The 12,286-nt window shown below is 44.5% G+C and overlaps 1 protein-coding gene across 1 annotated transcript in view; it reads right to left on the bottom strand.

Moving 5' to 3' along the window:
• ERP29 (endoplasmic reticulum protein 29) overlaps window positions 1–12,286 on the bottom strand; it is a 122,665-nt gene that overhangs the window by 71,024 nt on the left and 39,355 nt on the right. Inside the window, exon 2 of the mRNA XM_085634080.1 lies at window positions 2,248–2,386. Within this exon, the coding sequence (XP_085490206.1) occupies window positions 2,248–2,386 (139 nt within the window). The remainder of the gene's footprint in view (window positions 1–2,247; window positions 2,387–12,286) is intronic.

The raw sequence follows: 12,286 nt of genomic DNA, 5'->3' as shown, positions 1-12,286 counted from the left end.
CAGCCAACAACATTGCTCCCTGCTGCCAATCAGCAGATGCCCCCGCGCTGTCACTCAGCTCAGCTGAAAATAAAATGGTAACGAAATCTCTTCATTACCGTTTTCTTTTTCATGCTTGCTGCAGTGCCAGCAGGGGGCGACGCTCCTCCGTCCAAAGGGAGGAACGACCTTTCAAGTGAATAAAGACATCTGTTCGTGAATTTGTCTGGTAAATAAGACTCCTAGAATAATCAAATTTACTCTCTGGCATCTCTTGGAAAAAATAATGGTTTGGCATCATTCAGCGTGTTTTGCTTCTGATCAGTTTGTGCAAAACAAAAAGACATAATAATATTACTGGTTACTTTTTTGAGAGTCATCTCTCAGCAATTAATTTTTTCTGTTGGTGTGGATTTTAAATCTGCTGTCCCTTTTTCTATAATTTGCAAAACCACTAGCTCTGCTGGAACTCTGGCTTTAAAGGCAGTTAAAATGCCCTATGGTTATTAAAGTATAATGAATTCATGTAATTGACTTTGTGGATTGTTGCGATTTGAATTGCGCATTTATATGGTGCACGAATGCTATGGGGCGTCTAGGCGCTGAATGGGCTATAAGCATGATCTATCACATAGCAGAATTTTTAGATTCAATAGATCTGTAACTGCCATTAGTCAAATCGCTTATTTATTCTGGACTGATTTCAGAGGGGCAAATAAAGTATTAACAATTTAGAGGCAACATAAATCTAGCTGAAAAAATCTAGTTAAACGAATTGGTGGACCTAATTGGAGATGTTTTTGATTAAAGATGGAAACATTAGCAAAATCAACAAGTACTTTTTTTTCCCTAGTGACCGAAATACTCCTTTTCTGTGCATGGTGCTAAAGGAAAAAGTCACAGGGACGGCAATCTGGGAATCATTCGTTTCTGGATTGTGAATGGGAAATATTGTGGTCAGAGGTCCAAAGCTGCTTTTTATTGCCTTGCAAAGTAGAGTGACTCAGTCTTGAATTCTATTTACACACTGGTATTTCGTCTTATTTTTTCCAGATGTCTAACAGGGTGAGAAATGCAATACATACAACTGCAGAGTAGGAACTCGGATGACCCTATGCAGGAGTACACCTCCCTGCTGTTCTCGGAATCCTCCCTCCACCATATTTGCTTACCTCAAAAATCACCTATCCATACCACACTAGAATACTTCCTCCCTTTTGACATTACAAAAGATGGCATACTCGTTTCATCAACTAGTACACACTAGCCGAGGCTATGTCTGTGCACACTTTCATTGTCGTTCCTGTGGTCTGTAAACATGTTGTTATTTAACCTAATTCGCTCTGCTACTCTTGAGTGTCTAAAGCCAGTTTTAACCTTTCATTTGCTTTAGGGGCCAAGATGAGGTGGTTAAATTCACGCACACATATAAGGGATCTAGTCGTGGTGGATTTGTAAGCGCAAGTGCATGCTAAGATGAGATATAAACATTAAATAGCTTTTAAGAAGGAAACCATCAGTTCATTAGACCATCATGTGCAATCCACACGTGTAAAACATGTATAACAAAAACACATACTTTAGTACAAATAATAGATAGTGTTGTTGCTTTCTCTGGTGGGCCATTTCTATCTAGACTATCTATCCAAGTAATTTTTTCTTTGAGAAGCCGATACAGGTTTTATCTTTTTTTAATGATTTTATCAAGGCTCTAATGACTCATAAGAAGTGAATCAGGGTGCCACAATACCACTGTCCAAAAAATCATGGTTCTTCAGCAATTACAACAGAATTTCACTAGTACATCAAAGGATGCAATACTACTTCAAACTGTAATGAGACAATCAATGATAGTATATGATCCAATGTGTAATCAAATTTGTAGGAGGCCACTGGGATTGTTAGTGACCTCTTACAAATTTCATTAGGATTCTTAGTACGACTAATATAGTTGAGCTTGGCCAACTAAACATAGGACTGCAAGACAGTGGTTGGTCGTACAGAGTTAGTCAGAGCAACGTTGTTCCAAATCTTAGCCTTGCTGTGATGGACCAATTGAACTTGATACTTTGTACTAACACTCTCATTTAGGTTCACTGCTTGTGAATTTATCCCATATGGATATCATGGAAATCTGGCATTCATTCAGCAATTGTGGACCAATGCTGGATGCCCTTGGCCTACATAAAAAACATTTTAGACAGTGTTAACCACTCTCCAATATTAAAAGTTTCAATTTACTATTGACATGCTCTACTTATATTTTACCTGAAATCCCAACTTCTGCAACAAGAAGCTCCTTGCTTGAAGACGAGCTTTCTGCAAGTTTTCTAAATTCGTCCTGACTTGCGCCATAAGGGTACTGAGTGTCAAATTTCACCAGCACAAATTTACTCTTGGTGATCACCTAAAAAAGGACAATGTTTAATGAATAATAGTTTGACTATTTCAAAACACTGCCACATACTATTGAAAAGAATCACATTTCCTGTTCACTCAACTACAAAGAAGAACTTCCTGCTGCCAATGGCAAACCCAAATAGGCGTATCACAAACTTTCAAAGCTTATCGGTGCAAACAAAGGAGTTATTTACCTTTGCAAGGGCAAAGAGGGAACACCAGGATCTCAGGCATTTTATTTGTGCAAATGCTAAAAGTGCATCTAAGGTGAACTCTGCTCAAAAATCATAGATCCTGAAAATCAGAATCCATGTATGTTCCTGTGTGGTGAATACAGTGACAGGTACGAACTTTATCCACAGTGGTACCTGTAACGAGATGATAGGAAAACCGGTTTGGGAACTGCAAATATGATGAAGACTCACAGGGCCCATTTCACAAAAATACTTGCTAATTTAAACCCATCCATCATAAATGAACTGCTGCACATAAGTGAAGATTTTAGAGACTATGTCACTAAAGAATCGACATTTTCTACTTCCCCACTGCACAGCTGTGCATTTTTCCCAAGGGAAAACATTTTTCTCCATAGAAAAAGCCCTTCCTCCGTAACTCCACTAAACTGATTTAGAATTTGGCAGACGGGTTGCTCTGTAACAAATGTAACATATATCCCGTCCACCTTATTACAAGGGAAATATATTCTATGGCACTTGCAATACTTTGGACGGGATATTCTTCACATTTGTGACTGGGTAACCCATGTGCCGAACTTAATCAAGCCCTACGCTTGGGGAGAGATTCCATTGCTATTCCCGCCCTAAAAGAGATCTTTTGCTGGAGTAAACCTTCGGCCATACTGACCACATACAGAGTTAAAGAGAATTTGTTAATGACAACAAATTGACATATCTGTGGGAGTTTACAAACTCTCAGTTTAAACCATACCTTCATCTGCCTGCTCCCACCACTTTCGGCTTAACTGAACACAATAGGGATGCACAATTATGCCTGTGAGACATATTTTGTGGTAATGTGACAAGTGTGAAAGGAGCCATTTTTGTAAATAAAAGTAGGCTTACAGCTATAAATAGCTCTGTGAATCGGATCCACAAAGTTGAAACTCTGGCAAGCCATTAGTGGTGCTGTCAGTGAAACAAGAAGGGAAACAAACTGTGCAAAATCATATTTTCTGAAGCTTGCATGCGGAATTCGGCAAACAACCTGCCAGAGCAAGGTTAGTACGATGCATAGAAAGTCATAGATTTCTCTGGCATATGGATGTAACTTTGATGAACATGGGACATATTCTAAATGTCTACAATTCATAGGCATAGGTCCACACACAGTCATTTATGAGTGTGAATCGGTTTGTGATACTTTAAATTTCAAGAAACAGAAATGAATAATTAGGATGATTATATGAAAAACAAGGAAATAAAAACAAGCCTTGGCAAATCCAATAGGTTGGCTTTTCAGTGAAGGTAACAGTCGAAAAATAGTTGGACGACTTTGTGTACCCCTCTGTCAAAGAAAGAAAATTGCATAATGAAGCAATAGAAGGTGGCTGGTTAGACCCTTTTGCCAAGAAGACTGCATTACCAGAGTTAGGCTGAACCCTGAAAGAAGAGTGTTATGAAAAGGAGTCACATGATGAAATTGGTTTTGTAAATGGCAAACTCAAAAGTTATACACAGCATATTATATGCATAGAAGATACTATTGACAAACGGCCAGTATATTCATTTCACCTTTAAGAAAACCTATGTCCAAACTTGTCTTTTTTATAATTTTTTTTTTTTTCCATAAGTACTTAAGAGCGTACAAGTCAATTATCTCAGCGATGTACATACTTCATCAGCACAGTATTTTCTATTTAATTTCTTGAAGGACAGCCTATCCAAGCAATGGTAATCAAGGAAAAAAACACTAAAGCTGTAGAGAGCTGACCTAAGTATCACAACATTGAGACTAAACAATGCATTGCAATGTTAATTCTATTTATTGATATGTAAAATCTAAAGATATTTGTAGCTAGACATAATCACTAGCAATTGAATGAATGATCTTGAGAGGCAGGCAGGTGCTTAAGGCTGACAGAAGTCTCCACGTCTCCTTTTCACCCGTCTCTCGGGCCTGCCTTTGACGGTTTCAAACATCACTAACCATTTCTTTTTTTTTTTAAATTACTTGATCTGGTCTTATAGTTTCCAGTCTAATATCTAGAATTTTGAGTCACAAAGTACTGTTACCAATGCTATTCTGCTCTGCCTAAGACAAAATATTTTAATGGTGACCAACGTTAATGTTGATATTCAGTGTTAAATGCTCAGTGCTAACAAACTTTTTGTTTTCATCTATTAGTTACCTTTTCTGCATGCTCATTATGTTTGCATGTGAATGTGTTTTTTTGTACTTCTAACATCTGAACTGGCCTTTAATTAAAGTGTGTCAGAATCTTACCTCCTATCTTTACTAACCTCTTCCTGTTTCCTCCCTCCTTCTTGACGGGGTTGTTTTTCATGGGTTTAGCACAAAATTTGAATAAGCAATGCATTGTATTGTTAATTCGGTTGGTTGGTGGCAATTCTCAGTCTTCTGATATCCACTCAATGTTTAGATGCATGACGTTTCGCTCTTACTTTCTAGTTGCCTGGTCTACCTATGCTACTAACTTTGTCTCTCGAATCCCCAGTTAAGATCCCCATTTAGGTATAGGTTCTTGATATGTAGGTTTCAAGGTTATTATTTTTTGCTGTATTGGAATTAATACAGTAAATGACTGCACCATCTACTATTTAATGCTTGGTTACATATTACACATGTATAGGAATCATTACTAGTTAGGATCTGGAATCGCATTATTTAATTTAGTGAAGCACATATAATTATTTTGGGACATTGTATATGGTTATAATGAGGAACACGATAGTGTTTGTTGACAGTTCCATGCTGGGTTGCAAATCACTTCCTGCAAAGAAGCGCTGTTCCTGTGTTGTTGCTGTCTGGCCACTTCGCCACGCCTCGCGGCCCCCGCTTCGCGGGAGCCGCTCGTAGGCTTAGACTCTCTCTGGGGAACATCCTTTCTTGCCTCCCTTCACGTGCTTTGAGCACCAACGCGCCCCTTGCAAGCTGTCATCTGGTCAACAGGGGTAGAGGCGGGACTGCGAGGACCAGCATTCCTAGCGGCGTGGATCGGCCGCAGCTGGTCCTCTTCCCGCCCCCTCCTCCTCCTCTTTAAAATCTGTGTGGAGTGAGTGAGCCTTGGGACCCTTCCTGCAAAGAAGCGCTGTTCCTGTGTTGTTGCTGTCTGGCCACTTCGCCACGCCTCGCGGCCCCCGCTTCGCGGGTGCCGCTCGTAGGCTTAGACTCTCTCTGGGGAACATCCTTTCTGCCTCCCTTCACGTGCTTTGAGCACCAACGCGCCCCTTGCAAGCTGTCATCTGGTCAACAGGGGTAGAGGCGGGACTGCGAGGACCAGCATTCCTAGCGGCGTGGATCGGCCGCAGCTGGTCCTCTTCCCGCCCCCTCCTCCTCCTCTTTAAAATCTGTGTGGAGTGAGTGAGCCTTGGGACCCTTCCTGCAAAGAAGCGCTGTTCCTGTGTTGTTGCTGTCTGGCCACTTCGCCACGCCTCGCGGCCCCCGCTTCGCGGGAGCCGCTCGTAGGCTTAGACTCTCTCTGGGGAACATCCTTTCTGCCTCCCTTCACGTGCTTTGAGCACCAACGCGCCCCTTGCAAGCTGTCATCTGGTCAACAGGGGTAGAGGCGGGACTGCGAGGACCAGCATTCCTAGCGGCGTGGATCGGCCGCAGCTGGTCCTCTTCCCGCCCCCTCCTCCTCCTCTTTAAAATCTGTGTGGAGTGAGTGAGCCTTGGGACCCTTCCTGCAAAGAAGCGCTGTTCCTGTGTTGTTGCTGTCTGGCCACTTCGCCACGCCTCGCGGCCCCCGCTTCGCGGGAGCCGCTCGTAGGCTTAGACTCTCTCTGGGGAACATCCTTTCTGCCTCCCTTCACGTGCTTTGAGCACCAACGCGCCCCTTGCAAGCTGTCATCTGGTCAACAGGGGTAGAGGCGGGACTGCGAGGACCAGCATTCCTAGCGGCGTGGATCGGCCGCAGCTGGTCCTCTTCCCGCCCCTTCCTCTTGTTTTTCCTTCATAGCTTGTGTGGACAACGCGCACGCGGGACGCGCGCGGGGCAACGGCCGGGGCGAAGACCGGGCTAAGAGCGGGCCGTTGAGGCCGTTCGAGGACGGCAGAGGACGGCCCTGGCCCACCCCCCTTATTGCTCCTAACCTGCTTATTATTGTATCATCGTGCTGAGACAGGTTAGCTTAAACTGAAGCTCCCTAGTTAGTAAGTCGAGTGACGACCCTGATCTCATCGTAAGCACCATGAGTACTAGGATGACACGTAGCAAAGCCTCCAAAGGTGGTTCACAAATCTGTGGCCCTATGGACGACTTCATCACCCGCACAAATATAGCCATCGATGAAGAAATATCTAAACTTCAAACCCGGGTATCCCTAGAATTGGTAGCTGCACGTAGGCTGTCCGAGGTAATTGCCCTCTCGAAAAAATCATCCCTAGGACATATAGCCTCTGCTGTCACTCCAGCACGCCCTGCCCGCCCAAATAGTATTACCACCCAGGTTGATTTACACCAGCCCCCGATTACTTCCACCCTCACTCCGTCCTTAGAACAATCACGCATTACAGAAGAGCTAAGTTTCGCTGCACCTTCTCACGCCCAGACCCCCACCCTTAATCCCCTTTCCCAAGTATTCCCAACTACTTCCCGTGTTAGTGGTGCACAACCCAAAAGAAAACGCCAATCACGCTCAGCCTACTCTCGTAAAAAGGCAAAGGTCGCAGTCTCCCACCAGCTCACAATGACCAACACTCAGGCACGTAATGCTTTACCTGAGGGTTCCTCGAGCACACAGTCAGTATGCCAAAGTATGGGAGAGGGTCCAGCCAACACCACCCCAGTAGACGAGGGGGCGCAGGTACAAGACCAGGGAAGGAATGATAAGGAATTTATAGATCAAGTCTGGGAAACATTAAAAAAACTTCTCTCACCACTCGACTTAAGATTGTCTAGGATAGAAAACAATCTACTCGAGATGGAGAAGAGCATTATTGCTCTGGCCACTCTTGGCCTGAGAAGTCTCGAAAACCAGGGCGTGTCCTTATCTGACCCACTTTCGCCAGCCCCTGTTTTGCAAGCTGAGCAGCACCCCCCACCAGTACCTGTTGCTGTAAGGCCTGTTCCTAAGCCGAGGACTGTGGCTGTGGATCAAGTTTCCATAACCGCTAAACCTCAGGCTACCAAACCGCAGATTCCCACACGGAACTCTAAGCCTGGAAAAGTAAATCCAAACCTGGTAGCATCCGCCAGACCCCAGCCTGCCGAAACCCAGGGTCCTCGTCCAAAAGAAAATTTTAGAGGAGGCTATATAGACCTTCCACCAGAGGCCAATGACTATGTGGTCGTGTTGACAGGCGTCCCTGTGATTGGCACTGACCAACACGAAAACCACTGGTCATTGAAAAATAAAACTATGCACTGGCTTAACGTCAACAGACCGATTCCCAATGGCAAAAGAAGCCGAGTAATGATGGTCCGTAGAATACCCTGGGTGGGCCCAACCAAGAAATCTAAGCAAGGGGACTGTGTAGTTGTAACTTTTGAAGACCCACATACGGCGCACCATATCTGTTCCTGGCCAACTAGTGAAGATTCTTTAGTCATACCAAGGCCGCTATCCTATTTTTACCCCCCACGCCAATTGCATACCCAAGCGGATAACTGGTCCTTGGTGCAGCACCACCCATGGAACACCCATCCCATGAGGCAAAAGAATACTCTTTTGCACTGGAATGGCCTTTCAACCTACAATAGATTTGGAGGCCTGGAGGAGGTCGATTGACTTTCTATGTTCCCAGCATGCCCACAACTAGAAAAAGCATTGTCTCCACATGTTATAGACATAATTGGAAATCCAACCAACGGCCCTCCAACTAGCCAAGCCGGGCTTCTGACTCTCTTGCCCCGGGCCATGGAACCGATCAAAATGGCCATTTTAGATTGCAAAAGAGTGGAAACGAGGCCAGACAGCCCCTGTTCGATCCCCCCTCCTCCAGTACAATCTAATCCAATGGAGATCGACCTGCCTGATAGAGTTGCCTCCCCAGGCGATTCTTCACTGAGGGTCTTAAGCTGGAATGTGGCTGGCCTTGCACGTAACTTTGATAACCCGGAATGGAACACCTTCCTGGCACCCTATGACATTTGCTTGCTACAGGAAACATGGTGCCAGGAACCTAGACATAGAGTGGGGTTTTCGACCTTCTATGTTCCGGCTGTATGTCACCAAGGTTCTAAAGGACGCCCATCCGGTGGTCTTCTCATCTGGATCAACATAGCACTAGACCTCAGTGTTTCTCAAAGGACCACCGAAACACCTGACCTTCAATGGCTAACAGTGCACTACAAAGGGGGAAGGAAACTAGAACTATTTAATCTCTACTTAAGGGGCAATAGGAACGGAGGATCTCTAAACTCTTTAGGCTTAAGTAACTACCTGTCTGCCTGTGACGCCGACTCTCTCGTCCTGCTGGCAGGCGATTTTAATTGCTGTTTTGAGCCTTTAGCCAAAGAAGATATTCTGGATACCAACGAGGAGGATAACAGGAGGGGCATCCCTATTTTAAACCTCGAACCGATCCCTAAATGGACACAAAAGGCGATCGATATAAATGCTCTTTGCATGGAGCATAACTTGAGAGCAACGAATGGGCGTTCTAAATCAGATCCCATGGGTGCCCATACATACAATAGGACGGGCCACTCATCCAGAATTGACTTTGTTATGCTCAACTATAACCTCTGGCCATATCATCAAGACATGGAGGTTATAGAGACCTGTGACAGCGACCACAACCCTCTCGCTTTAACCATTTCTGTCCCCTGGCAAACTGGGTCTCAAGAAACCACTAATCAGTTATGGAAAGCTTCACATGAGATTCTTCCCTCAAACTGTGGCAGACGTCTTAAATGGGCAAGAGTCTCAGCGGATGAGGCTAGGATGTCACAAGCTGAAACCATCTTACTAGAGGCTGAATCTAGGCTTGATAGCACGAATAGCGATAGCAAGATGTTTTTATCGTTATTTACGGAGACTGTAACGGCACTAAGTGGGCTGTTCATCATTCCCAAACCCAGCTCCAGAACTGCTTCAAAGGGGGCCCTGAGAACAAGTGAAAAGTGGTTCACAGCCAAGTGTCGACTTGCTAAGGGTGATCTTGTTGCTGCAGTAAAAGGAAAAGACCAAGCTACCATCAGGTCTGCAAGGAAACTTTATAGGAAAACTGTGACTGAGGCCAAGCGGACATATGATTTCAACTTTTGGCGTGACCTAACGGAGGCGAGCACAAGGAAAGATGCTAAGGGGTTCTGGGACTTGCTAAGATCAAGAGACAAGCCCATTGATCAACAACTGACTTGTAATATCCCTGGTGTTGCCTCGTTTGCCCACTTTTCGAAATTGTATTCGGCTCAGACAGGGCCTCCGCAACCAGACCCGCTCCCAAGGCTCAGTTCCACAGATCTCCCACCAAATGAAGTCCTATTTACCACCTTGGAAGTAGAGAAGGCAATCAGGTGTATTGTTTCTAACAAAGCGGCAGGACCTGATGGGATCCCGGGCGACTTGATAAAAAATAATCCCCCATTTTGGAGCAGATTAATTGCTGCTCTTCTTAATGAGGTTATGTTGGGGGGGTCTTTCCCTGACTCTTGGAGGGGCGCTGAAGTAGTCCCCATTTTCAAGAAGGGTAGCAGGGAAGACCCAGCCAATTACCGCCCCATCAGTTTGCTGGATTCGACGCAAAAGGTAGCGGGGAAAGTGGTATTGGGCAGGATTCTGGAGTGGGTGGATGAAAATCAGATATTGTCTGATTTCCAAGCGGGTTTTAGATCAGGGACAGGCACCGTCGAGCAGACATTCCGCCTTTTAATGCTCTATTGGAAGGTAGTGGTGCTAGGAGGGGGCAGCTTATACTTAGTCTTCATAGACTTAAAAACAGCCTTCGACCTGGTTCCAAGAGCATTATTGTGGAAGGTCCTTGACGAGTTAGGTCTACCTCCCTATTTGTTGGCCTTGCTGATAAAATTCCATGAAAACAACTTTGCCCAAATCAGATGGGGTGCCCAGGGAGAAAAAACCCCGTGTATTCCAGTAGACAGGGGCGTCCGCCAGGGGTGTGTGCTTGCCCCCACTCTGTTTTCGCTTTACGTCAATGGAGTGGTGGAGCACCTTCTTCAACATCCTGCAGATGCACCATCCCTGGCTGGAAGGAAAATCCCGACGCTCCTGTTTGCGGACGACACCCTCCTGATTTCGAAATCACCTGCAGGCATACAGTCACTACTTTCCAGCTTCAAGGCCTTCTGTGACACCAAGGAACTGGCCATAAATATTGGCAAGACCAAATTTCTTGTCCTCAACCCCCCTAAGAAATCTGTTAAACCCCCCACTCTAGACTCTGTCACATTAGAACGGGTCAAAGAATTTGACTATCTAGGCATACGTCTTTGTGATAGTATGAGCTGGAAGGCCCATCACCAAAAAGTGTTTCTAACCCATAAGAGGGTTGTTGGTGCTTTACTTAAAGAGCAGCGTGCTTCCTCCATAAAACCTATTGGGGCACTTCTTGATATTTATAGGGGTAGGGTTGTGAGTGCAGCACTGTATGGCGCAGAACTTTGGGGTACCCAGAGAGTGGATACTTTGGCCCACCTAGAAAATAAATTTCACAAAGATCTGATGAGGCTACCCCAGAGCACCCCCACAATCCCCCTCTTGCTGGACGCAGGTATTCGTCCAATCTGCGAGCAATCTAAATTACGCCCCTTACTACTATGGTCTAGAATTTGGAACGTCCCCGAACTCCACAGCTATGCAGACGCCCTAAAAGATGTACTGTCCTTACCTGGCTGGCATAAGATCGCCTGGCTCAGAGAGGTCAAGAGGGCATTATACAAGCTCGGTCTGGGAGCTGCGTGGGAAAATAAAACAGCACCTCCTAAACAAGAACTGAAGAAGGCTTACTGGTCTTGGGTGGATAACGAGAGACTTGGTAAATCAAATCACCCAAGATCTGTTGCCAACTTCTTGATGGTTAAAGATATCCCCTCCAGAGAACCATATTTGGACTTGATTCACAGTTCACATGATAGGGCATTATATTTTAAATTCAGGGTTGGGGTCTTACCTTTATGTCAGTTTACCTCTACCTGGAAACCACCACTGCAAACTGTACCCTATTGCCCATTCTGCGAGCTAAAAATCGAATCTGTCGCACACTTTCTATTTGAGTGTCGAGTCTATATGGCCCCTAGACGGAGGTGGTTGAAGCCTCTTTGTAGGAGCCTGGGAACTCGCTCACATCTGGAAGCTATAAGAATACTGCTCTCAGATACAAGACCCTTTTTTGCCATTTGTTTGGCTAAATTCCTAGGCTGGGCTTGGCGCATAAGATCTGCTAAACAACTGACGATACAGTAAAGTGTCCCTTTTTCATTTTTTTTTTTTTTTTTTTTTTTTTTTTCATAAATTTTAAGATTATCTCGTGTAAATATGAAATGTTTTTAATGGTAATACGAATTGTAAATTGCTTTGTTTCGACCATTGTTTTTATGCTGTCATGTTTTGCTTTTATGATATGTTTCTATATCGAAATAAAGCTTTACTACTGCAAATCACTTTCTAAATGCAATTTGTTTTTGCTCATCACCTGGAGTATGCATAAATTCAACGTGAGGTACAGTATTGCCTTCAGTTGCATCATCATACTGGTCTTGTGGCTTTCTGGAAAATGTCTTTAATAATCAAACTTGCATCTA

Source organism: Triturus cristatus, chromosome 11 (genome assembly GCF_964204655.1).
Source record: "Triturus cristatus chromosome 11, aTriCri1.1, whole genome shotgun sequence".
Classification (NCBI taxonomy): domain Eukaryota; kingdom Metazoa; phylum Chordata; class Amphibia; order Caudata; family Salamandridae; genus Triturus; species Triturus cristatus.
The sequence above is the reverse complement of the archived record's forward strand: the minus strand, read 5'-3'. Positions and strand labels throughout refer to the sequence as shown.